Genomic DNA, 25,155 nt, shown 5'->3' with positions numbered 1-25,155 from the left:
GAGAGTCTGAAGTGCCTGCTTGCTGGTGCTAGTTGGAGCGGTGCTAACCACTGAGCCACAAAAAAGTCATAGTATAGTATTTTGTAGTATTGTATGTTGAAAAAAAGTGATGGTATGTCAAAAATAGTCATTGTATAGTATGTGGAAAAAGTCATATGTCGGAAAATGCGATGAATGCTGCTAAATCAGCATTCACACAATTATAGTGTTTTGCCACTTTGTACGATTGAACAAACTCACTTTTAAAATTAGGAAAACGGTTTAATGTAGAAAAAGTTAAAGAGGCATCCAAACATTTCACAAATGTTCTGGCATATTTCTTTGAAAAGACTCATTCAATATGATTTCTAATACAACTAGAATTTGTTTATATATTACAGTATCAGTAACAAACTGGGGCAAATTGATTTATTTGACATGGTTATTTAAATAATAAGCAGCCACTTTGTTCTTAACATTGTTGTGAGAACCTTTCTTTAGATGTAAAACCTGTCAAAATTGTAGAAATCTCCAATATCCCACACCTGAACAAGGCCCTTAGTGTACATTTTCGGAAAAAAATATTTTGAAGCAGAGTTTCTTGGGGGATTGAAATAGTTTCCATATCCTTGTTCGATTAGCAGACTCCATCTGTAATCCTCGATGCAAACTCTAGAGTTCTGTTGCAGGACCCCATTCAAAGTCATCCGCCTCGCCCTCGTCATCCTCGGAGCTATCGCTGCCTCGGATCTGTGTGCGTCGGAACTGGACTGCTTGGTGATGATGTGCTAGCCTATCGGAGAGCAGGAGAGAAGGGTCAACATTAGCGCATTAGCCTCGGTCTGGCTTTACTCTGAAACACAGGACCACGGGAGAAGACTTACACGATAAACTGAGGGCCCTTCTTCTCCTCAGCTTGTGCCTGTGGCTCTGCAGAGCGAGTCTAGAAGAGAGGAAGAGATGGGTTTTAAAAAAGAACTTTGTCATTGTAGTTTCCAATGATTATTGACATAAACAAATAAGTTTAAACAAAAGAAAAACATATTTTAACACAAACAGCACTATTATGGTGTTTCTGGACTTTTAAGTGCATTTGCTATGAATCAAATATCATTTACAGTACTGACAACCATTTGCCAAAGCATTTATTTTTATATTATTGACTTCCAAGCAAAAAAAGTTAACTTGTAGACTATGCTGTCAAACAAGGGAGGAAAAAAGGGATTAAAAAGGAAAAAAGGTTAATGTAGCTTTTCGTTTATAAAAAAGGCACTATTTGAGAGCCAACCCTCACATTTGAGATGTTTTTCCCCCCCAGCATTTATAATACACAGCACAGGCACAGGATTTTAAAGTACACTGGGGATGCAAATAACAATTGTTCTCATTATCGATTAATCTGCAAATCTTTTGGTTTATAAATTATTACAAAACTTAAAAAAAAAATAATCTCCCTCACAGTTTGCCCAAAGTGCAAGTTGCCACATTTAAAATGTGTTTTGTCCAATCAACAGTGCAACACTTGAAGATATTTAGTTTAGAAGAATAAACCAGCAAATGGTTACAGTTGAGAAGCCAAAACCAGGTTTTGCTTTACTTTTGCTTAAAAAAACCCCACCAAATAATAAACTGAATATGAAAAATGTTAATTAGTCAATTTACTGACCAATTGATTATACTTGGTTGAAGGTAAATGGCTTCAAATACTTAAAAACACAGGTATAGTCCTTTAAATAAGAGCAACAATTTAGATACCTGTTGTAATTTCTCCTCGATAGCAGACAGGCTGGCATGTTGTGTGCTCTCAGGCTGCAGCTCAGCATATGTGGGCTTTTTTACAGAGTACAGAGTGGAGGGGTCGGGGGCTTTAAAATCCGGGGGTCCATCTGACGGACTGGTGGGTTCAACCACGTCGAGCGCACTGAAATCTGAGTCTGTAAAACTGCGCTGAGAGGCGTCTTCCTCCTCGGCAGCGCTGTGAGGGGGGCTGTAACTCTCCAGGCGGGTTGTCCTGGGCTCGGGTACGTGCATCAACGGTGGGACTTCTCTGAGCGAGTACGCGTCGTCGTGAGGCTCGGGGTCCACGGTGGGGCTGTGGTGCCCAAAGGCGGGCTCAGATGATCGGGCTAAAGCAGCTCCTACTACCCTGGAGCCTTTGGGGAGCGTGTTTGCGTTTTGACCGTGGTAAGCCTCCTCCAGCTCCTCGTCGGTGTAGGCGTCTCCGTCGGTGAACGGCTCTCCGTCAGTGTCCTCCAGGTCACTGGCAGCACTCAGGTAGTCGGACTGGGTTTGGTCCAGTGCATCCAAGTCCTGTTCAGCACCACTCTCCAGCTGGACAGAAAAAAAGATCATTTTAGTTATTAGTTTGCCATTGGACAGCAAGAGAACAGACTGATTTGAACAGGTTATAAATTAAGTTAAAAGTTAAGTCTCTTTTTTGCAATAAATAAATAAATAAATAAATAAAACATCCAATTACGTTAGATTTAATCTAAATTAGCAACTTTCACTTTTATTAGGTTTTACTTTTGTCACACAAAAGAATCAACTCAGTTTACGGCAAGTTTTAAGTTTGCTGTGTGATGACATTTCATAATCATTGGAACCTTAAATGATTTCCAAAACTAATCTAAAAAAAAAAAAAAGCATTAGTACATGCAAGGTTGTAAATCTACTGCTTAATGGTTGACCTTTCCCAAGATTTTAATGTTAGAATGTGGCAACATACTTGACTTAAAACAAAGAGAAAAGGGGTTAAATGTGAAATAATCAGGCTTGTGTGTGTGTGTGTGTGTGTGTGTGTGTGTGTGTGTGTGTGTGTGTGTGTGTGTGTGTGTGTGTGTGTGTGTGTGTGTGTGTGTGTGTGTGTGTGTGTGTGTGTGTGTGTGTGTGTGTGTGTGTGTGTGTGTGTGTGTGTGTGTGTGTCGTACCGTCACTTCAGACACCCAGACAGGTTTTAACTGTTGGTGGCGGATCTTATCTTTTAGACTCTCATACCAAACAGTGGAGCTGGGCTGCAGGTCAATGCGTGCTAGAGGGAAAGTCAGCAGAGAAACATAGTGTACAGTGAGAGATGTCTGTCTGTCTGTCTGTCTGTCTGTCTGTCTATCTGTCTATAGATATAGTACATTGTAAATTGAAACCAAATAACTAGACAAATAAAGAAAAAAGAAGTTACATTTATGTAGTTTAATGTATTTTCAATGATTTCAAAGATATGACAGGGACAGACTTTGCTCAGGTCATGTGCCATTACCTGAGAAAAGGTGGCTGTAGTGTTTCTTCAGCTTAAGGGCCTGTGTGTAAAGACGTCTGGAGCTCTTGTTGGAGCTGGGGCTGTACTTCTGCCTCATGGCCTTGACGTCCTTGCGGCTGTGAGGGTCCAGGAACAGTACCATCGGGTGGTACTGGATGTAGTTCAGCCTTTCCACTGCAGTGGGAGTGATGTCCAGAAGAGGGTGCATGTCCTGGGGAAAGGAGAAGAGCAAAAAAGGTAGGGTGTGAGGGGAAAGCAAGAAGGCAAACAAAACAAGACTCACGTTGACGTTAAAAGGGACTAAATATCAGGTTTTCTAACTTCTGGTCAATTAAAGACTGGCTCACCTTCTCTGCTATTCTCCTCACGGTGTCCAGTTTAATAACTGTGGCGCCGCCGTCTCCTCCTCCACTGCGAGGAACCATGTCTGCCATAATGTTTATAATGTGAACATCAGATCAGGAGAACTAATGAAACTAAAAAAGGTAGGAGAACATTTTCTTATGTTGAACATGAGTCTGGTGAAAAAGAAGAAACCAACCTGCCACTTCGTATTCATCAGGCATCTCTCTGACCAGCTTCTCCATGGCGATATCATTAAGAGGACCCATAATGACAATGGGTCGTTTGAAATTAGCTGGAGACACAAATAGTTCAGGGCTATTGAAACTCGCTTAGACTCATTGGGACTGGAGTAAGGACATGATTCCACATGACATCATCTATGTGTGTGTGTGTGTGTGAAAAAGCATGCCAACCTTCTCTGAGCAGGACTCTCTCATAGGCTGGGAATTTGCCCTGAATGGTGAGCTGCAGCAGGTCCTCACGAGTCCGGCGGACGTTCTTTTCGTTCTTTTTGTTCCCTCGGAGTCCTCGTAGTTTCCAGAACTCCGCTCTCGGCCCTGCCACCTGCTTCTCTACACTCACCCGCTGCGCTTTCTCTATGCTGGCCAATGTCTCAGCCCTGCAGGAGATAATGACAGACGTCAGCACTGCAATCATGGTTCTTGGTTAAACTAGAAATCTGAAATCTCTTTTCCGGTCTCTTCCCGACCTGGCCAGGTTGGGGATGGTGCCTTTCTCCATCTCGTGCAGATCGTTCCCCATGCGGCTGGCCAGCCAGCTGCCCAACTTCCCACGGTGCATTGTGTCCACCACCCTGAACACCTCTCCTCTGGTGAAGCTCAGCCCAATGGGGCCTTCTGCCTCATGGTCAAAGTGGGTGCGGATGTAGAAGTTGTCTGCCAGGTTGGATTTGGTGATCTTCTTATAAACTGAGTAGAGGGAAAATTATGATTGATACATTCAGTCACTGATTGACAGTAGCTTTGCCCATCATTATCATCTGAGGGGTTTAGTGATAAACGTACTGTCCATCTTGTGCTGAGTGCAGATCTCAATCTGCTCTCCTTTCTTGATGTTCAGTAGGAAGTTGGCTGCCTCTTCTCGTGTGAAATGACCAAAATCAACTTGATTTACCTGAACAAATGAGAGAAAAGTTTGAGGAGTAAGACATTTTACCTTGAACAAGATACAAGATAGAGGACTTTTAAATTCCAAAACACTGTAAAAAGCCATCCAACCGCTGACTTTTGCAGATTACAGTCACAGAGAACTCCGTGTTCGCATTTCATCTTAAAATGCACAATCAAGTTATAATTTCTTGAAATTCCAGTTGTAAAGTTGATCGTATTTAACTTTTACTGCTCTGAAGCTCAAATGGCAAGGAGATTTGATGCGAAACACCAGCACATAAACATTGCGCTGACTCATGCTGACCTGTGAAAAATCAGCTGGCATGCCAAAGTAGGGGCTGTAACTGAACTTTAAATAGAGTTTCCGTTTCTAGATGATGAAATAAGTATGAACCTCTTCAGTTAAGCTTTAAGAAGTTAATAATTAACTACTGCAAGGTGTAAAACCTACAGTGAAGTAGTCTCGCATTACCAGACCCTCCTCCACAGCGCTGCGGAGGAAGGTCTGGCTAGTCCATACAGCATTCCAGGATGGGAGAAAAACGTTCTCTGGTTTATTGGCATTTCTTTAAACTAATCACAATGGTCTTGGGCCGGAAAATAGCCTCAGGAAGGAACTTGTTTTGGTGGAACATGTGTACGTTAAAAGTTGTTTTAGTCGTGAAACAGAAAACTCAGATTGGACAGATAGTCTAACTAGCTGTCTGGATTTACCCTGCAGAGATCTGAGGAGCAGCTAACCGTAGTCCTCAGAAATCAACCGGAGTTTAAAATTCCAACACAAAGAAAGCGGAAGGAAACATGGATCCAGAGCAATCCCGGAAGCGGAATGTCGTGGATATAGACCAACAGTGAAGTAGAGCATAATCCTCTCACCTGCATGATCTGGTCTCCCTCCTTCATTCCCTGTACGTACGCAGGGCTGTTTGGCTGAACTCCACCTACAAATATGCCAACGTCGTTGCCCCCGACAAGCCTCAGACCCACGCTGCCTTCCTTCACAAACGACACTCTGTGAAGATCTGAGCTGTACCTGACAGTAAGAAGGAGAATTAGAAATGTGGTAATTTTCTGTTGTCTCCTGAATAATTAACCAGCTCAAAGATTGAAGACGGATATTTATGAACGAATGAGCATTACTCACCCTGGATTAGCGGCTGGGTAAGAGTCTGGCGGTAGGGAATAGAGTGGCTCCTCCACAGCCTTTGCTAGAAGAGATAGGGAAACAGTGAGACTCCCTGCTGGTGCATCTAATGTACATACTAATATATATATTTTCTTCATTGTCAGTTAATATAACTATTTGGTCTATAAAATGTCAAAAATGTTATGCTGGAGCTCTCTACAGCAAGGATTAACAAAGCCAAGTCATCGACTATAGGCCTATGGAAAATGCAGCAGCACAAGTATCAGTCCTAATGACCTCAACATCACAAGAACTAGAGGAAAGTGACTAGGCAAGGTGTGATTTCTTTTTTTTGTTTTTGTTCTTGTTTAGTTGTATTTGTCAGTTCTGTATGTTCAATAAAATATAAAAAATAATAAAAAGTTGATCTTTAAAAAAAATAATAAAAGAAATGTCAAATGTTTAAAGCTTGGGGTGGCCTCTAGCTCACCCAGTAAGAGCGTTCGCCCCATGTTGGCTGAGTCCTGCAGTGGCGCAGGGTTCGAATCCGCCCTGCTGCCCTTTGCTGTGTGTCATCCCACATCTTTCTCCCCCTTTCATATCTATCCACTTTCTAATAAAGGGAAAAGACCCCAAAAATTAATCTTTAAAAATGTTTAAAGCTGAAATGCAAACAGAGTACTGGGAGACGACATTTGGCAACCCTTCATTATGTAGAGTTTAGGCAATAAATATCCTCTTAACCCTTGGCTACGATAACTTCCTAATGTGAGGTGTCCACAACTATGTGAAGCGGCTTTGTTCTTTAATATCTAAGCTGTTTTTATTGTGCAAGACCTACTTTTTTGTCTATGTAAATTGTTAAAAAGGCCATGCCCTGTGCATGCATTCCCATTAAGTATCCACTGTGCCTGATCATGTGCTCTGCATGTGCACTCTGTGTGCCCACAGCGAGTGAGAAGCACGGAGTAGCAGACATGAGCTGGTCTTGAGTTTAGACTGCGGCGATTTCTGATGGACAGTTCCTTTCTAGTGTGTGCGTCCATGTAAATAACCACACACACACAGAAACACAAGCCTATTTGCTTATATAAACATTCTATACTGCAACCCTGGACTCTGCATCTCCTTTCTCCCACACTCTCACCTGAACATTGGAATAGTGTCCTGACCCGACACCCTGAAGCGATTGTTGCCACACCTTATTAACACATTCTATCATACATAAATGTTATACATTTTTGTGGAATATTTTATACAACTTGTAAGCAGCATTTACTGTTTGTTTGTTATCTGAAATACCAATAACAAGCGTTTAACAGATATTTTTACTTGATTGAATTACAAAAATACAAACAACTGAGCAGTAATCAAACTCATGTTCCTGACAATCAGTTTATCGCAGTAATTCAAATGTTAAGGCTTACAGTAGGACGGTGGGTTGCTCTTCATTGAAATCCCAGACCTGAGGGTGTCGGTTCCATTAGCAGCCCCAGGAACTCTGTGAGGCGGATAAAGCATCGTATTTGTTTAGTAGTTTAAGGCATTCAAACTTTAAAACAGTACAAAGGCCAAGAGAAAGTTCCTAAAGAGGTTAAAACTTCTCAATAGCACACAGAGTTTTTTTTTTTTATGCGAGAATAATAATACTGATTGGATTTTGATGAAGTGCATGTTGGGTGCTCAGCTGTACCTGCGGTGGCTCTCACCCCGCTCAGAGCTGCCGGACCTCCTGAGCTCTAACAGTGGGTCGGACTCTGAATGAGGTAAACGGATAACAGAGATTGTGATCAGGGCTGACTTTGACCTTTCTGCTCTAAAAGCTCTAAAAGATGATGAGGATGAGTGTGTGTAACACAGGAGAGTAAACTGACCATCAGAAGGAGGTCTGATGCGCCGAGGAGCCTCCTGTTGCACGGCAACGGAAGTTGATTTTTGCTCAGGCAGGACTCTGATTGAAAGATAAATACATGTAATGAACTACAATGTCATTTAACCTTTTTTTTTGTCATCTCGTGATGCATAACAAGAAACAAAACTGTCAAAAGTGAGATTGTTAATTCAATTATCTCATCAAAACTGAAATGTGTTTGTCAGTGAGCAGTTGAATGTGAAACATTATGTGAAGCAATCCTTGCAGGAAGTCCCGTCATGTGCATCAGTGTGTACAGAGTGCGTTAGAATGAGAGAACGCTCGTGTTTGTGTTAAGCAGATGAACCAGTCAGACATTCTGACGGCATCAGCAGTTAACTGAAAAAGGTGCACTCACGTCTCCCATTTCAACTGTGTGTTCAGCACTTAAATACTATAGCTAATGTTTATGGGTTGATTCATTGTTTATTAATTTTTTTTGAAAAAGTTCCAGCTTTAATTACAGTAAGTAAATAAAGTGGTCGACTGTATTGTGTATTTACACAACACGTACACAATTTCCCAAAAAGGATCAAGAATTTAATTCTATTTCGAATTAAATATACTGCTTTTAATTTCTTGATTTTTGCATTTTTCCTATAAAAAGGAATAATAATCATCCTTTTTGTTCTATACAGTTTTCCAGTATAATACAGTGGTGCTCATAAGTTTATGAACCCATGCTAAGTTGACTAAAAAGAGGAATAAAAAATAAAATAAAAATAAATAAATCAACCTTTAAGGACACCAATTTTCTTTGTGAATGAATAAATGTATCGTAAATAAATAAATGTTCTTCCTTAAAATACAGGGGGCATAAGTAAGTACACCCCTATGTTAAATTCTCATAGAGGCAGGCAGATTTTTATTTTTAAAAGGCCAGTTATTTCTAGCCTGGCTCCGCCCTCCTACGTACTTCCGCTTAATTTTCATGTACGAGAGTCTGGTACGACCAGGCTAAGTTATCTCATGGATCCAGGATACTATGCATCCTGATAAAGTTCCCTTGGCCTTGGGAATTAAAATAGCCCCACATCATCACATACCCTTCACCATACCTACAGATTCCTTTTGCACTTCAAATTTTTACAGTCTTATATTATTTAATAACAAAAAGAAACCCATAAAAAAAAAAAAAAAAAAAAAGAGAGATGATCTTATGGAAAGTACCCCACGCCAATCTCTAGGTATGGTGAGGGCATGTGATGATGTGGGGCTACTTTAATTCCAAAGGCCAATGGAACTTTATCAGGATGCATAGTATCCTGGATCCATGAAATAACTGGCCTTTAAAAATAAAAATCTGCCTGCCTCTATGAGAATTTAACATAGGGGTGTGTATACTTATGCCCCCTGTATTTTAAGGAAGAACATGTATTTATTTCCGATACATTATTCATTCACAAAGAAAATTGGTGTCCTTAGATGGTTGTATTTTTCCTATTTTTTTTTTTATTAAGGCATTAATTTCCAAAAGATGATTTTTGTATTCCTCTTTTTAGCCAACGGTAGCATGGGTTCATAAACTTATGAGCACCACTGTAAGTGTCAGTCTTGCCTGATAGAGAGAGCCTGACTGACATGAACTCACTTTGTGATAAAGACTCTTTGGGTAAAACTTTTCCTATTGACTCTGTACAATGAAAGATATTAAAGACCAATTATGTAAGAGTTTTCAGTTGACTATCAACGAGCATTTAACAAGCTGTAGGCATATTATGTGATCAGTTTCTGATTGTACACCTGCTAGGGTTACCATCAACAGCCTGCTGGTTTACCGTCAACAGTGTTGGTTAAGGTTAAATATAGGCCGTACTTGGTAAGTTTAGAGTTAGGTTTCTGGTTAGTCCCACAGGTCGTGTTTATGAAAAGAGTATTGACTCATTTAAATTTTCAGTAAGAAGCAATACGTTTTAGCTTTTGAGACTGTTGGGTGGTTGAATACTCGTAAGTCTTGCCAACAGACACCTGACATGTTGAGGAGAGTCAACTTCTGACAAAAGATCTTACAGGTGTCTCTCACCGGTATCGGTTGTTAGCCGGGTTGGAGTTTGTGCTGTCTGTAGAATCCCTGCGAGGGACAGATGTGTAACTGGCCTCTGATTCAGACTCTGAACCAGCTGGGAAGATAAATAAATAAAAGCTGTGGTTATGAAAACAATTTCATATATATTAGCACATCATTTTGGACGCCAGATATTCATTGGCCAGTAGCTAAAATGTAGAGCACAATGTCTATAATAAAACACATTATTAAGAAAAGATCCCAAGTTAATTTACAATTGTAACTCCTATGTAAAATGTGCCACAAATAAGGCAGAATACTCTTTAAATTCAAACAATAACACACAGACGCTCCCTCCTCCACAGTGCATAATGCTCACTAACTCAATACAAACACAGACTTCAACCGAAACATTATGTACACACACACACACACCTTTCTGTGGCGGATTGCTGGCAGTGATGCTGGGGGCGCTCCATCGTGGCGGCTCCAGCTGGGGCTGCAGGGCAACATCTGGCAAGACTCTGGAAGAGAAGAGAGGGAGGCGGGAGTGAGGGAGGAGGAAGACAGCAAATCTCAGTTACGTTTGGAGAGGGGGGACCCGTGGCTAAATATTGATGAGAGGATGAGACTGAAATGTTGAATATTCACCTTATCGTCTCTGAGTGAAGCTCTCTCTCTCTTTGACGGTTAACTGCTTTGTAACTGATCAAAATTAACCACTCAGTCGTATTTCCTGATCTTGTCATGTCGTGTTTACTATCATTTTTTTTTATAACATGCTGAATAAACATGCACATTTTCAATCAGGGAACTATTCTACAGATGTTTGATTGGAATATTGTTTCTTCAGTGATAAGTGTCCTCTGTTTAATCAGCATGTAGCCACATACAGGAGAGGGACGTTCGTTCGGTATAAATCACTTTTATTTCATTGGTTAACAAAATGTCAACACAAACACTTGGTACACAGTCAAACACACAAATCAAGCAAAATCAAAGGCTACAAAATAAGACTTAAGGCACAACACGAGCAAATCAATAATAATAATAAAACAAAATTAAAATAAAATCACAAGACAGAAAGGGATTATTTAAGTTTTAAAGGGTAAATAAAAACATGTAATTAGCTAATGTAAAACGGGAGCGTCAGTCTGTGTCCCAGTCCGTGAGATCTTGTTTGGTTTCGGGGAGGGGGTGGGGGGGGGGGGTTGGAGGTTGGGGTTGGGTGCACCTTCATCTGTACCTGTATCTGCTGAGGGATTCCTGACTGTACGTGGTGCTCTGCCTCTGAGGAGGCGCCAGGCTGACTTCCGACTCGGAATCAGAGTCTGAGAATGAGGAGAACAACAGTTATAGAATATGGCAGATTAAAACTGCTTTCCCTGTGCTGCAGCATACATTTTTATTTTGTAAAATTACATATCACATCGTCCTTTCCATCCGTGGTTGTTTTTTCCCCCCCTTCTGCCAGTGTTTTAAAATGGTGCGAGTGGCTTTCAATGCCACTTTAATGTTGATGTATCTAGTGTTTTATAATTATTACATCTTTTAGGGTCTAAAAGTTTCAATACTAAATTTTTTTTAGTATTCATGTTAACCTTTAAAATGTTTGCATTAACAAAAAAAAAACTTGCTAGCTACAGATGTTTCAACACGTTAAGTTTCACACAAGCAGCTAAATTGATTTTTAATACAAAACAAAAAGCACTGCCATAAACAGCAGAGGTTACCTTCCATGTTTGCTCTTACTTTAGCTTCATTTGACTCAACTAGAGCTGTAATCGGGCCTTAAAAGTACGTCCCGAAAAGGCCGACAGAGTTCGGCCCGAGCCCGACCCGTACATTTTGATTGACAGCTTTTTAAAAGCCCGAACCCGTTTACAGCCCGACTGTAAAGGCCGTCTATCAGCATCATTAGAGTGTCGGACACGCGCTTCGCACCGCGAGCGGGCACACGCACCACTCGGGCGGAAAGGGAGAGAAAGAAAAGAGACTGCGCCACGCCACACAGCTCCTTTGTCTTCGTAAAAAATGAGTCATTTATACATTTTTTAACATATAATTTATTCGGCCCGAGCCCGCGGAAAAATAATAGAAATTAAGCCCGAACCCGACCAAACCCGTCGGGTCCCGTCAGGTTCGGGCAAAGATCTTCAGCTCTACTGTCAACCCCTGTTCAGCAGCAACGTCTCAAAGCAAATGATGTCAAAGAGGTGTCAGACAAAGTCCGGGATGTGCACCATCAAATGGTAGCGGTGGGGGAAAATTTTTTTAAATAAATCGATACAGCTTAGTATCGCGATATTTTCCGTGTCAATACTGTATCGACACACAGACGCCAAGTATCGATCTTTTATTATATAGGTGTCGTTGGTCTGCTTGACAATCCCATTTTGCAGCAATAAAAGTGAAGTGAGATGAACAAACAGAGAAATGTATCTTTTTAGATAAAACAGATGTTGACAACGTTTCCTGGAGACATAATTTGAAATTGGGAAAAAATCTGAAGTTGGAAAAAAGGTAATAAATTCCAATATATCGCAGAATATTGCAACATGTTTAAAATCGCAATAATATCGTATCGTGACATAAGTATCGTGAGGCCTCTGGTGATTCCCACCCCTATCAAATGGGAGTTGGATACTTGTTTTGGTGTGTGTGTGTGTGTGTGTGTGTGTGTGTGTGTGTGTGTGTGTGTGTGTGTGGGTTGACCTGGGGGCGGGACTCTGACAGGAGAGTTGATCCTCCTTGGTGGCTCCTGGCGAACATTAATGGGGGAGGGTCTCAGGCTGGTGTGAGGCAGATCAGGAAGAACTCTGGTCGGGGAGAAGTGTGAGCAAAAGACAAGTTAGAAAATGTCTGGTGGGGAAAAAAAAGGTTTTATTTCTCATGGTGTTGGCCATCAGTGGGATTCGCTAGGTTCTTTAGTTTCAGCTTGGAGTTGAATCAAGCTTTGTCCTTACTTGTATCTGCTGTCTGGGCGGGGGCTCCTCCTGCGTGGTGGAGAGCTGTGGTCGGAGTCGGACTCCGACACCGGCCTGCGAGGCTGCGAGATGGAAGAGGTGCTGCGAGAGGTGCTCCAGTTGGGGACTACAGGAGAGGACCGGGGGTTGGGGACGATGGACATACCAGACAAAGCTCTAGAGAGAGAGAGCGCAAAGAAAGAATCGTAACTATTGATTCTTAGACAAATGTCATTTTATTGGAGGTTTGAGAGCTTACTGCATATTAAAATCTAAATTTTTCATCTCTCCAACATTCAAAAAGATCAGTCGGTCTTCATCGATTTTGCATGTCATGATCGGTCTTTTATCTACACATCTGAAACATACAGGTGAACATACATGAAGAGTTTGATGAACATTTAATTCAACAGTAAATAAAATGAACCGACTTGTATTTGCTGGAGTGGTCCCTCATGTCCGGACTGTCTTTCCTGACAGGAGGAGAGGCACTGCGGTCCGACTCAGACTCTGATGGAGCTAAAGATACGATAAACAGTAAAAAAAAAAAAAAAAAAAAAAAAAAACATGATTTATTGTCCGACTGTGTAATATCACCTACATCTTCAATCTCAAAGCAAATTCCAGCAGCCACAGAAATATTAAACCTTTGCTATCACAGTGTTAAGTCACAGCTCGACTTAAAATCACAACAGCTTATGTGTGCTCTGACCTCTGCGAGGTGCATAGGCTTTTACAGGAGGCCGGGTCAGGGTGGAGCGAATTGGTGATGAATCCCGAGACTTGGCTGGAGGAGGTTCAGCTCTCGTTCTGAGTAACAAAAAAAATAAAAAATAATAATAATAAAAAAAGATAATGAAATTCTATAGTCCTTGATTTTTGTTTTACTGCTTTACATTAGGAGCTAAAAGAGCAAAGCTCTTAATACATGTCAGTTTCAAAATACACTGCACAGAATACCATGCTTTTCCAATATAAAATTATGAAAACGACACACTACAGCTGAAAATATTATGTTATATTACTGTTACTGTGTTCACTACCCGTTTGCCTGCTCTACACACATACCACACAAAGATGATGTGGGTTGGGCACATAGAGGACATGGCAAACTAGTAACTACCTATTAAACAAACGATGTCAGATGGCCTTGTGGATAGATCAGGAAACTAGCAGGTCAGCGGTGAGACAAGTTTTGCGTTACGAGATAAATCTCTCCCAAGAAATAACAGTGTAAGAAAATACACTGAACTACTATAACATTACAACTACTACTTCTTCTTTATGTGGTTACACTTTACTTGAAGGTATCTACATAGTAGTGACATGCCACTGTCATGAATGTGTCATAAACATTATAAACAAGTCATAAACGTTTATGACATAAACGCTTCTGTCATTAAGTGTCATTCGGTTTTTTGTCATGACAAGTTAGGGTTAGGGTTCGTGGGTCATGACAGTGTCATGTCACTCTTATGTAGATACCTTCAAGTAAAGCGTTACCCTTTAGGTTTATTACTTTGGGTGGTGGGGTGGGTGTCGTGTGTACCTGCGTGTCCGTTTCTCTCTGGTGGGTTGACGGGACGTCCTGTGAGTGGGGGAGTCTTCGTCGAGGTCTGAAATATCTGATGGGAAACCGAAGACGACGTCAATTTGTGACGCCATTCATTTTCTCTCATTCATGTCATTGTCTTTCCACACACACACACACACACACACACACACACACACACACACACACACACACACACACACACACACACACACACACACACACACACACACACACACACACACACACACACACACACACACACACACACACACACACACACACACACACACACACACACACACACACACACACACACACACACACTTAATACCCCACCGTTCCCTCCCTCACCTTCCAGTTCAGTGCTGCTGTCTTGGCGGTGGTCGTCCTCGCTGTTGGGGGGACTGTCCTCCACCTCTGGGATGCTGACCAGGAACTTGCGGTTGTCCCTGAGGACCGTCATGGTCAGCTTGCCCCTGCTCTTCTCCACCAGGTGCTTGGTCTCCAGCAGGGATAGATTCTCCGTCGTTATGCCGTTGATCTGGTCAGAGGAGACACGTCATTTAACATGATTAGAAAGAAGAAGAACAACAAAAAAAACAAAAAAACACACACGACTTTAGATGAAGCCTCCATATCTTAATTTTCACCTTGAGGATGAGGTCTCCCTCCTGCAGCGTTCCTTCCTTTGCAGCCAGGCCGGTATCGGTCATGTGCTTGATGAAGATCTGACTGCCTAGTTTCAATCCGTACTCTGCAGAAAGAGGACGACAACAAGAGTCCGGTCAGACGTCGGTACTCTTCCCCCCCCCCCCTGCGAGTACTTCAGGACAAAAACGGGTGACTGAAGTCTTACCATCTGTGATTTTCTTTTTAAGCAGTGTGGTTTTGATGGGTTTCTCTGCAACGTCCTGAGCCGGCAGCCTCTTGTACCCCGACGACATCAACGGCAGCGTGTTCCCGTGGCCGTTGCGGTCGAACGAGGGGCTGCGGGCGCGGTAACGGTTGCCGTCTCGGTCGTCGCTGCCGTCAGAGTAGCGTCGCGTTCGTCTGGGGGGGTCGTGGTCCAGCAGGTTGGACTGGGAGGCGGCTCGAGTCGGTCTGGTGGTGGCTGGGATCTGGATCTTGCGAGGGCGTTTCAACGTCTGGAGAGAGAAAGACGAACAGGGACCAGAGATTTAGGCACTCAAGGGGGCAGGGATACATCGTAGATTAGAAGTCATTTAGCGGTTGTGTTTTGGTGCTCCATACTTACTACATTTGCAGTCTTGCCACATGATTTGAGGGTCTGAATGGTGTAGTTAGAGTGGACGTTATCCATAGACACTCCGTTGACCATGACAATTTGGTCTTTGTTGCTGAAGAGCACAAGCAAATACACATACGAGTCAGGTTCTGTTGGTGGGTTAACAGTCCTTTCAAGTAAGTAATCATGTGATTTTTTTAATATAAAAACAGTCAAGTTTTAAAAAGTTCCTACAGTCCGGTCAGAGCCATGGTAGGCCAACTTACAACAGTCGTCCTATGGCTGGTCCATTTGGCAGCACATCTGACACCACCACAGCTGTATCCCCGTTGTCTGGGTGAGGCTTGTCCTTGCCTCCTGAAATGGCAAAGCCAAAGCCCACTTTGGGATCCTGACATTATGAGAGAAAGAGACAAAAATTACAGCAAGCACATGACAGAGTAACACAAACAAAAGAGAAAGAATGCTGGAAAGTAAGTGGGCAGAGTATGAGCATGTGTAGAGAGATAGAGGGAGCGTCGTTCAGTCTGAGGCAGGGTAGTGAAGAGGCAGCTGGCGCTGTGGGGCGCAGCAGGGTGTGTCTATCTGAAATTCCTGCCGGAGTATGTGCTGTGAAACTGAGAGGTCTAAAACACGCACGGTCCAGCACTTTTATAATACCGGCGGAAACGATACTGAAATTGCCCCCGTCCCATACATCGAGCATCGACTTTCACTTCTGTATTTGTGCAGCACAGAACAAACACCACTGAGGCACCAACGAGAAGTGGTCTGCACTTCACGTTTACTTTACGTGTGAATTTCATGTAATTTATTATTATAATTTTTTTACATAGTAGTTTTACATAGTAGTTTTTAACACAGTTTACATAGAGTAGGAAAAGACATCTCCTTATCATAACCCCTAACACCTTGACATCTGAAACACATATCATTTGAAGCACTTCATATATTAGATTATTTAACAACTTACTTTGATCAGTGTTATTGTATGTTGCTCCCATATTGTTAGCTCCTCCATACCAGGTTTCTGGAAAGAAAGAAAATAAAAACAATATAATAATATAATATAAAAAAAAATTGTTATAATAATAATAATTTTGCAAAGGAAGATTTCCGCTTGCAAATCACAAATAATTAATCCTGATACATAATCCAGGCCCTTACATGGAGGACAGTTTGAGTTTGAGCCAAGGAGGAACAGTGTGTACGCGACTCAACCTCTCAACACGCTCTTACCTGTCTCAATCCTGCCTGACCGGTATGGAGGAGGGGCTACCGGCTGTGTGTGTGTGTGTGTGTGTGTGTGTGTGTGTGTGTGTGTGTGTGTGTGTGTGTGTGTGTGTGTGTGTGTGTGTGTGTGTGTTCCTACTGTATGTCCCTGCAGTGCTTTTTAGTAAGTGTACACACAGAAAAAACAAACATTGTATAAAGAAAAGTAGGGAGGGACCTAACGGTTATTTTCATTATCGATTAATCTGTTATTTTCTTGATTAAAATCGGCAGAAAATTGAAGGATAGTGAGACTTCTTCATGCTGCTCTCCCTCTCTGTCTGCACTGCAATGTGTAGATCAGCCAATAGGAATGCTCTCTCTTTATCTCTGAAATGACCTGCGATTGGCCAAAGTCTCCAGTCACGGCAAGATTTCCTAAAGCCTGACAACAGAGCCAAGCGGAGGGGCAGAAGTGTAGTTTTCTCTCAGCCCACTTTAATAACAATATGCTGAAAGGTTCATATGGAATTTTCACCTAATGGACACCAAAAAATATACTGCCTACCACAACTTTAATCAATTAATTGTTTGTCTTATAAAATGTCTAACCTGACATCGTCATACTCAGATTCTAGTGAGAATCTGAGTCTGACGCTGCTCCGTTGGGGCTGTGATTATGGGGCGTGTTTCAACCGAACCAGGAAAGAAAATGCCTCTGCACTCAGCTGGATAGACCTACAACCAATCAGAGCAACGGAGTTGTAAACAAATTCAACCCAAGCGCTCTTTGGTGACGTGGTTCATTACGTTACTGTTGATCATCTGTCCATCATCGTATAAAGCGCCGCCCTGACAATTTGATTGGTCCGAACAGCTCTGGTTCGAGCATAGTTGCTGCGCAACGGATCAAGTCCAGACCGAACTTCCCGACCTCAAATGTTGTGGGCGGGGCTAGGTTCGGCTGGCATCCAGGCTATAAAATGTCAGAAAATAGTGAAAAACTGCCATTACAATTTACTGTGGCCCAAGTTGACGTCTTCAGATGTATGTCATCAGATATGACAAAGAAAAAGCAACAAATCCTCAGATATGAGAACATGGAATCAGAAAGCTTACAAAAAAGGATTATCCGATTATCAAAATAAATGCCAATACATTTTCTGTTGATTTACTAACCTATTAACCACCGAACATAGCATCTCTAGAGGCAAAATATTTTCTCTTTAGAGACACGGACACATTGTGCCTGTTCTACAGAGCGCATTTCTACGTTTGACACTCTGTAAACAGTCAGATCACTCTGCCCTGGAGGCTGAAATAGTAGAGCCATTGTGTGGACGGTCGAGTTTTCACTCAGGTAGGCTACTTGTTTTGAAGAGTGTGAACATTTTCCTAAACCATTTCTATGAAGACGCTTTGTTCACCTTGGTCACATTTCTAAATTTTTATCCCTAAAAACCATTTACATTTACCACAAACTAACACACCATACAACACATTTTTATTCGCTGCACTAACATGACAACATGCCTCTCCTGTTTATCATTTTCCACATACTTTTTCAAAAGCGTGGGCTGAACGTGGACTATATTTCATAGAGCACCGAAGGCGCCTGCTGAGTTACAGTGAGAACAGTTAAAGCAACTACTCCAGTCAGACAGAGAGCTGTTGTAGTCTAGTGACGGAAACAGCTTGGAGTTTGTTCAAACACAAGGGCAGAATATGCAGGTCACACAACCAGTGCAGGGCAGTGATAGTTAATGGCAGTGCAACCATTACAACTCAACGGGCACAAACACCAGCCAAGTATGCCCTGTCACACCCAAACGCATCGCCTAAAAATACACCATGAATTCACTGATCCTGCAAAGATACCTTTTACAAAACAAGATTGAAGTCAATCTAAGTTTAAAAAAAAAAAAAATAATAATAATAATCTCAAATATGATGACCACAAAAATATCAAACTCGCTGGTGGAGGCAATCGCAATTACAGCTGTACAGTGTGTGACCAGTGAACGGTGGGCCATTTGTTTGACCAAGTTAATTATAAACCTGAGTGGGGAAGAAAAAAAAAAACACAGTAACTGACCTGGTCGCTTAAATAAAAGCAGGATGTGGATTTTCTTGAACAAAACTAACACTGAAACCTGAAGGGGTTAATGTTTGATATTGTGGTTTCACTGCAGTTAGTTAGAGCTACAGCGTGTGCAGGCTATTGTGAGCTCACAACTGAATGTGGACAACAATAATCTGTCAATTTAAAAAAAGTCTTTTTCACCTGGCGTGGATCAGAAGATCATCCAGAGTAAACAAGTCCAAAGAGGATTAGTATAAACCAGAATTCGCAGAGATCAAACATGAATCATTGCAAACATGTCTGCCAAACAACTCCTTTAACTGCCCTACTGAGAAAACTAAATCCAACTAATGTTGCAATTACTGCTGTATTCAATTCTCATCCACCATTGAAGGTAAAAAAGGAAGAAAATATGCAAATAGTAGGCACGCTATCAGTCCTCAGTCGAGGGAATTTTCTAAATATAGGTCGAGATTTTCCAAAATCGAATCAGGCCTTTTGTACAAAAGGAGATCAATGTCTGTCTGTCTGCAATGAAAATCATTCCTCTCAGTCACAACAAGTGGGGCGTTTCAATAAAAACACTGTCATAAACTACGTCATCTAACTATATAGTAGCACTGCAAAAGCAAAAATCTGTTTTAAGTTTAATCTCACAACCTCCTGCCCCTTTAAGTATTCACTTTGCCAGCTCTCAGGAACATTTAGCTGGGGGATTGTGCTGCACATAGCAGTAATAATTTAGGTCCTTTGTTCATTTTTAAACGGCTACGTTTTTTGTTTTTGTTTTTTTACTTTCAGGCAGTGGTGTACTGTTAGACCATTAATGCTTTGTGTTCCTCCCTCTCCACTTACCACTTGGTCTTTGAACCTTACTTCCATTTCCCGCTGGGATGTCTACGCTAACCAAACACCTGTGGCCTCCGGTTCTCAATGAACAGCCAGCTCTTTATATTCCATATGGCAACACACCGAAAGCAAAACAATCACAGATCCCACAGCTATCCAACTCCAGTCACTTCCTCTTTAGATCGGCCCTGTAAGGGTGGTGGCTCCCGTCCAGAAGAAAGTCGGACCTCCTCCTGCTGAAATTATTTGTACTTTGACCAGCTGTGGTGTTTTCGCTCTCAGCAGGGAGAGAGGAAAGAAAGATGTAGGGGAGAGCGCTCACCTGGAGCTCCTCCCAAAAAAAAACCCCCCCCACCCCCAGCGCCCTCCCCAAAAAGGGGGGGGGGGCCCCCCCCCCCCCCCCACAAACCCCAAAAAAAAAAAAACAAAAAAAAAGAAGAAAGATAAATATTTAAACAGCCGCAAAACAAAAAAAAAAAATGCACTTAACAATTTTTCTTTGGGCCCCCTCCCTGGGGAGTGGGAATTCAAGGGTACACACAAAGAAATACAAATACATGCAAAGTGTGCGTTGAACTGCAAAATTCAAAGTTGGCTGCTTTCAAGTCAGAACAAAATATTTTTCTACACTTAAAACTACATATTCTGCCAATGCTTATTCCAACCCTCAACTGACTCATACATATTTCCTTGTTATTCAAAATGCCATATGTGTAGTGCTGCAAATAGAGTCTTTTTATTTTCATTCAGTAAAATAATAATATATATATATATAAAAAGATAAAATAATTTATGTTAGGATTTCTCAGTCTGATAAGCAGCCAAAAAAAAAAAACTACTGCAGCATGTATGATGAAGCCAGGCTGACAGATGGGTGAGCCAGGTTTTTTTTGCAGATATTTTGTCCTTCTGTTATCATCGGTGTATATGTTGGCAGATATGCTAAACATTGCAGTACATCAATGTATATTTGACCCTTTTTTTTTTTAAGTTTAATGTACTGGTATTATTTACCAATGTACACTACCGGTCAAAAGTTTGGGGTCACTTAGAAATTTCCATTCCACTCCATCATAGACAGAATACCAGCTGAGGTCAGTTGCACTGTTTCTTTTAACCAGGGCAGCAATTTTTAGATTACATTATGGGTTTACATAATTGCAAAAGTTGTCGACTGTTGTAGAAAGAAGTGGCTGATCTTTAATGCAATATCTACATTGCCCATCATCAGCAACCATTCATCCAATGTTCCAAAGGCACATTCTGTTTACCAATCTGATATCATTTTAAAAGGCTAACTGAGAAAACATTGGAGAACACTTTTGCAATTATGTAAGCATATAAAGTAATCTGAAAACTACTGCCCTGGATAAAAAAAAACAATGCAACTGATCTCAGCTGGTATTCTGTCTACAATGGAGTAGAATGGAAATTTCTAAGTTGACCCCAAACTTTTGACCGGGAGTGTATATCAAAAATAAATACTAGAAGATACATAATAATAACTTATTAATATCACATTACAGTCTTAGCATTTCTGAAGCTGTAACCAGAAAATATTTAGTATGATAAACTAATGACTTTCTGTATCTCAGGAGTACATAAATGGAAGCTTTTGGATCTTGACTAAAAATTTAAAAGTAAAAGATCTGTGGGCTTGACTAAAGCTTGGCCAGAACACATGCATTTGTAATGAGGCATCTGCCAAATGATATGTGGGGGGAGGAAAGGGGGGTAGTAGCAGCAACAGTGATATCACTCACGCTGCTACTACATAGTGCAAACAGATGTAGTGCAATACAAATAAATTAAGATACCCGAATATGGACTATAACATCAAACAGCACTGGCCAGCATTAAGAGGTTGCATACAGGTTACTGCTACAGTTACAGTACTATCCATCCACTTACAGGCACCACCAGCAGTGGTGGTGGAGGCACCGGGGGCACGGATCCAAAGTGCTTAAGCAGTTTCATTCGCTGCGTCAGATTCATGACGATAACAGTGTTGTGGTCTTCTTTAAAAAAGGAAAAAAAAAAACGCCTGCTGACTACCTCAGTCACTTCAGTCTGACCATGTAGTCTGTATCTCAGCCACACACGGGCACTGATGCAGGTCTCTTAGTCCCCAAAAGACAAAACAATCCACAGGACACTTCAAAAGTATTCCACTAAAGATCTTAAAATAAAAAAAAAAAAATCAAGTAACAAATTGACATTCCTTTACTTCCAGATAGGGCATGTGTCGAATGGTCAACTTGCTCCCACTGTCAGTGGTATGTGTGTGTCTAAGTTAACTTGTAGTCTTTCCCACAAGGCAGCAGCAGCAGCAGCACCCAGGCTATTGGCTTAGTTTCAGTCTGCTGGCTGCTATGGTTACGTCGGGGGAATGGGAGCGCTGGGCTGTTAATAATTGACGGGGTGTTTACTGCACTATAGGTCTGCTTGCCCGGAGTAAAGTTTCCTGGGTTCCTACACAGTCCCTGTGGCGTTTCAGGATCAGGAAATGACACTGTGGCAACACAGAGCTTTGACGGAGCTTCTCCTTCAAGGTTAACATTTAAGCACGCCTCAAAAGCACGAGTGTGATGCAATCGTTTTCCGTTCGTCTCTGACTATCGGTGCCCTGCCCAGTCAAGGGACACAGTGACACACTTGTTTACCAGGAAGAGACACAAAGAGGAGCACTTATGTACCTGAAGGGAGTTCGGAAAGAGATAGAGAATGTCTATCGCACATTGGTGTGAAATTTGTCACTTTGAAAATAAGTGATAAAATAACAAGGGCCTGCGTTCCAGCCAGGTGGAACAGCTGGCCTCTGGTCAGCCAGGGCACCGGTGCTGAATTATTAATAGGTTGGAAGAAAAACGGCGAACGGCAAGCAGCCACTACTGTTACAGAAGCAAACACTTAGCAAAGGTGTGCCCCCCCCTCTAGGTAAATAATCACTCATTCCTGTGTCACGTCTTTTCAGCAGTAGAGCCACCGCAGAGGCTGTTCTGGGTTGCTTTCATTTCAAACCAAGGCCACTCCTGTTGGCCTACCAACATGCAAACACACAACGCTCAACTCCAGAGTATCTTGTTTCACCAAAACCAAATGAATACAGAGGTATGGCTGGGTTTAATGAATCGATTCTCCAAATCAAATGCATCTTTGTTTGAATGATCGGATATCGATTGATAAAATCCCGAAATCGATCTTTGAATATATGCCTTTTTGGGGCAGGTATGCTTCTTGCTTGTACAATTTACAGCATTCGTTTTCCAAGAATCTCTTTTATATCCAAGCACAATTAGTATTGTAACTGAAGTGTCCCTAACCTAATCAATATCGAAAATGTAATCGAATCGGGGCCCTGTGAATCGCAATCGATGCGGGAAATCATCGGCGATAGCCAGCACTATGCAGAGGCCTACTTTGACGTTGACACATAACTGGAATTCTTCATTATGCAAACAAGCTACTCTCACAAATATGAATGACTTAGACAGACAGACATAAAGCCTTGACTACAGCGGTTAGTGGTTGATGAGAAATGGCAACGCTTCTCCTTGTAAAAGTATAGCGATTTGAAAGACAAATACTCCAGAGGTTTACAGAGCCCACAGAGTGGCTGTAATTACACAGACCACGGCTCTAGCTTCCACTCACAGAGGAGCTACTCATGGCATGTAGTCAACAGAGTTTAAGTACTGCAAACACCCACTTCATAGTGGACTCTAGGGCTGCACAATTAATTGCAGTTTTATTGAAATCGCAACATGGACCAGTGCAATATCCAAATCGCAGGAGGGTGCAATATTTGTTGAAAGGCAAAATATGTATCTAACCATTCTGAATAAAGTGTTGTGGTGCCACAGAGACGTCCTGGCTTACGCATCCCATCCTACAGACTAAAGAAAATAAATCTTTGTTTGGTACAGATCCTCGCAAAAATTCTCAATGAAGACACCAAAATGATCAATCCCTCCAATATCGTGAATCACATTGCAATATCAGTCAAAAATAAATCACAATTAGATATTTTCTATTATATATAGTTATAGCAATATTATATATATATAATATTAGATTTTTTTTTTTTACATGGGGTCGATGTGATGAAGTACTTAAGATTAGCTGGATCACCCAAAAGCAGACATTCATGTATGGGTTTTTAATCCATTAACAATTTCTATAAAACCACCCACAAAAAAACACAGCTCTCTTCAAGGAGACAAAGACATAACAAGAGCCAAAATCTGTGACTCAAATCCTGAAACACCTTTTATGTCAAAGGGAACAATCAGCAGCCTACATCAGTAAACACACAGACTGGAGTCAAGAGAAAGGAAGACGCAGCTGTTTGGGAATGCAAAAATCGAAACTATTGCGAAACTCTCTGGCAGGCAGGTAGAAACTTGTGTGGCAGAACCAGTAAGGTGAGGAAAATGGGGCCTGCAGCTGACAGTCACCACCAACACACACACACACACACACACACACACACACACACACACACACACACACACACACACACACACACACACACACACACACACACACACACACACACACACAAATGCTATAAAATACCCTGCAAATTATGTAAACCACAGATCAAAACAGGTTATTTAAAAAAGAAACTTAAAAAAAAAAAAACACAGCTATATACTATTATGTAGGCCTATAATAGTTAAACAGCCAACTCATGAGGAATCATTAATGAAGCTATAAGGCCTTTAGTCCTGTAAATATCCAGTCATAATCTATAGGCCTATTACTGCTCAATGCTAGCTCCGTGGCTAGCGCCTAAATATTTTTGTCTAATTTACACAAAACATGTTTTCTTTTAAATTGCCTCAGTAAAAAGTCTCACTTTTTAAACGTTTCTTTTCCACTTCTCCTTCCCCTCGTCAGACTGATGGTATTTACGCTGACCGCCAGGCTTTCCCCGTGTAACGTTACAAGCAAACTTTGACAGCAGTGAAGCTAACGTAATGTTACCGAATGTTACCTGTAAACTTCCGCTCTGTAGGGGTTTGTCCGTCACTGTCACGCAACTCGTCCAAATTTAAAAACCTAAACTCTTGAAATGCTCTTTAAAGTCTACCTTGCTCACGGTGACTATCGCAGTATAGTTTGAAAACTTTCTCCTAAATCTTCCTGAAGACAGGTGAGGAGGAGGAGTGGCGTCCAACGTACAGGTGAGTTTCACGACGTCATCACGCGAGTGTAGCGTCACTGACAGGAAGTTGGTCCTTCTCATAATCCTCCACCCAGTTTTTTGTTTGTTTTGTCCCCCCCACATCCCATAATTCATCCACCCAGTTTTGGTTGCGATAAGAGAAATCTTTCGCTTGTGTAACATTAATGGAACACGTACAAGACTCAGGCGAGGCTGTGCCTTTTGTGTAATTGTCACAAGTCCTAATTTTGAGCTCGTTTTGCTTTGAAAACAAAGAAAGTAACGTATAATGGGCGGCCTTGACTTTACAAAGGATACCGT

General features: G+C 41.6%; 1 protein-coding gene across 5 annotated transcripts; it reads right to left on the bottom strand.

Annotated features, from left to right (window-relative positions):
* Positions 1 to 240: 240 nt before the first annotated feature.
* On the bottom strand, positions 241 to 24,862 carry tjp3 (tight junction protein 3). Of its 5 annotated transcripts, none has more exons than XM_039810560.1 (30): positions 24,664 to 24,862; positions 16,494 to 16,550; positions 15,787 to 15,911; positions 15,530 to 15,632; positions 15,131 to 15,419; positions 14,925 to 15,028; positions 14,626 to 14,815; positions 14,269 to 14,344; positions 13,432 to 13,529; positions 13,151 to 13,238; positions 12,720 to 12,896; positions 12,469 to 12,572; positions 11,000 to 11,084; positions 10,189 to 10,277; positions 9,772 to 9,868; positions 7,711 to 7,787; positions 7,530 to 7,593; positions 7,264 to 7,337; positions 5,855 to 5,918; positions 5,587 to 5,743; positions 4,606 to 4,714; positions 4,290 to 4,509; positions 3,994 to 4,199; positions 3,777 to 3,872; positions 3,583 to 3,662; positions 3,236 to 3,446; positions 2,910 to 3,010; positions 1,735 to 2,310; positions 864 to 922; positions 241 to 772 (listed from the first exon to the last, which is right to left on the bottom strand). In XM_039810560.1, the coding sequence occupies exons 2-30, from the start codon at positions 16,539 to 16,541 to the stop codon at positions 652 to 654; spliced, it is 3,888 nt and encodes a 1,295-aa protein (XP_039666494.1). In that variant the 5' UTR covers positions 16,542 to 16,550; positions 24,664 to 24,862; the 3' UTR covers positions 241 to 651. The 5 variants fall into 5 exon arrangements, with proteins under 5 accessions (XP_039666494.1, XP_039666496.1, XP_039666492.1 ...); XM_039810562.1 differs by lacking the exon at positions 24,664 to 24,862 and adding an exon at positions 24,526 to 24,657; XM_039810558.1 differs by lacking the exon at positions 24,664 to 24,862 and adding an exon at positions 21,576 to 21,735 and having other exon boundaries at positions 5,587 to 5,737.
* Positions 24,863 to 25,155: the final 293 nt, after the last annotated feature.

Source organism: Perca fluviatilis, chromosome 9 (genome assembly GCF_010015445.1).
Source record: "Perca fluviatilis chromosome 9, GENO_Pfluv_1.0, whole genome shotgun sequence".
Taxonomy (NCBI): Eukaryota; Metazoa; Chordata; class Actinopteri; order Perciformes; family Percidae; genus Perca; species Perca fluviatilis.
Note: the sequence above shows the minus strand (reverse complement) of the source record. Positions and strands in the feature narration are given on the sequence as shown.

Excerpts from the sequence above, each read along its gene's own strand:
- tjp3 (XM_039810557.1), bottom strand. The coding sequence starts at position 21,659 with ATGAATCTGACGCAGCGAATGAAACTGCTTAAGCACTTTGGATCCGTG. Across the intron at positions 12,897-13,150 it reads GACCACTCCAGCAAATACAA|AGCTTTGTCTGGTATGTCCA; the intron begins GTCGGTTCATTT and ends CTCTCTCTCTAG. Across the intron at positions 3,447-3,582 it reads TGAGGAGAATAGCAGAGAAG|GACATGCACCCTCTTCTGGA; the intron begins GTGAGCCAGTCT and ends TCCTTTCCCCAG.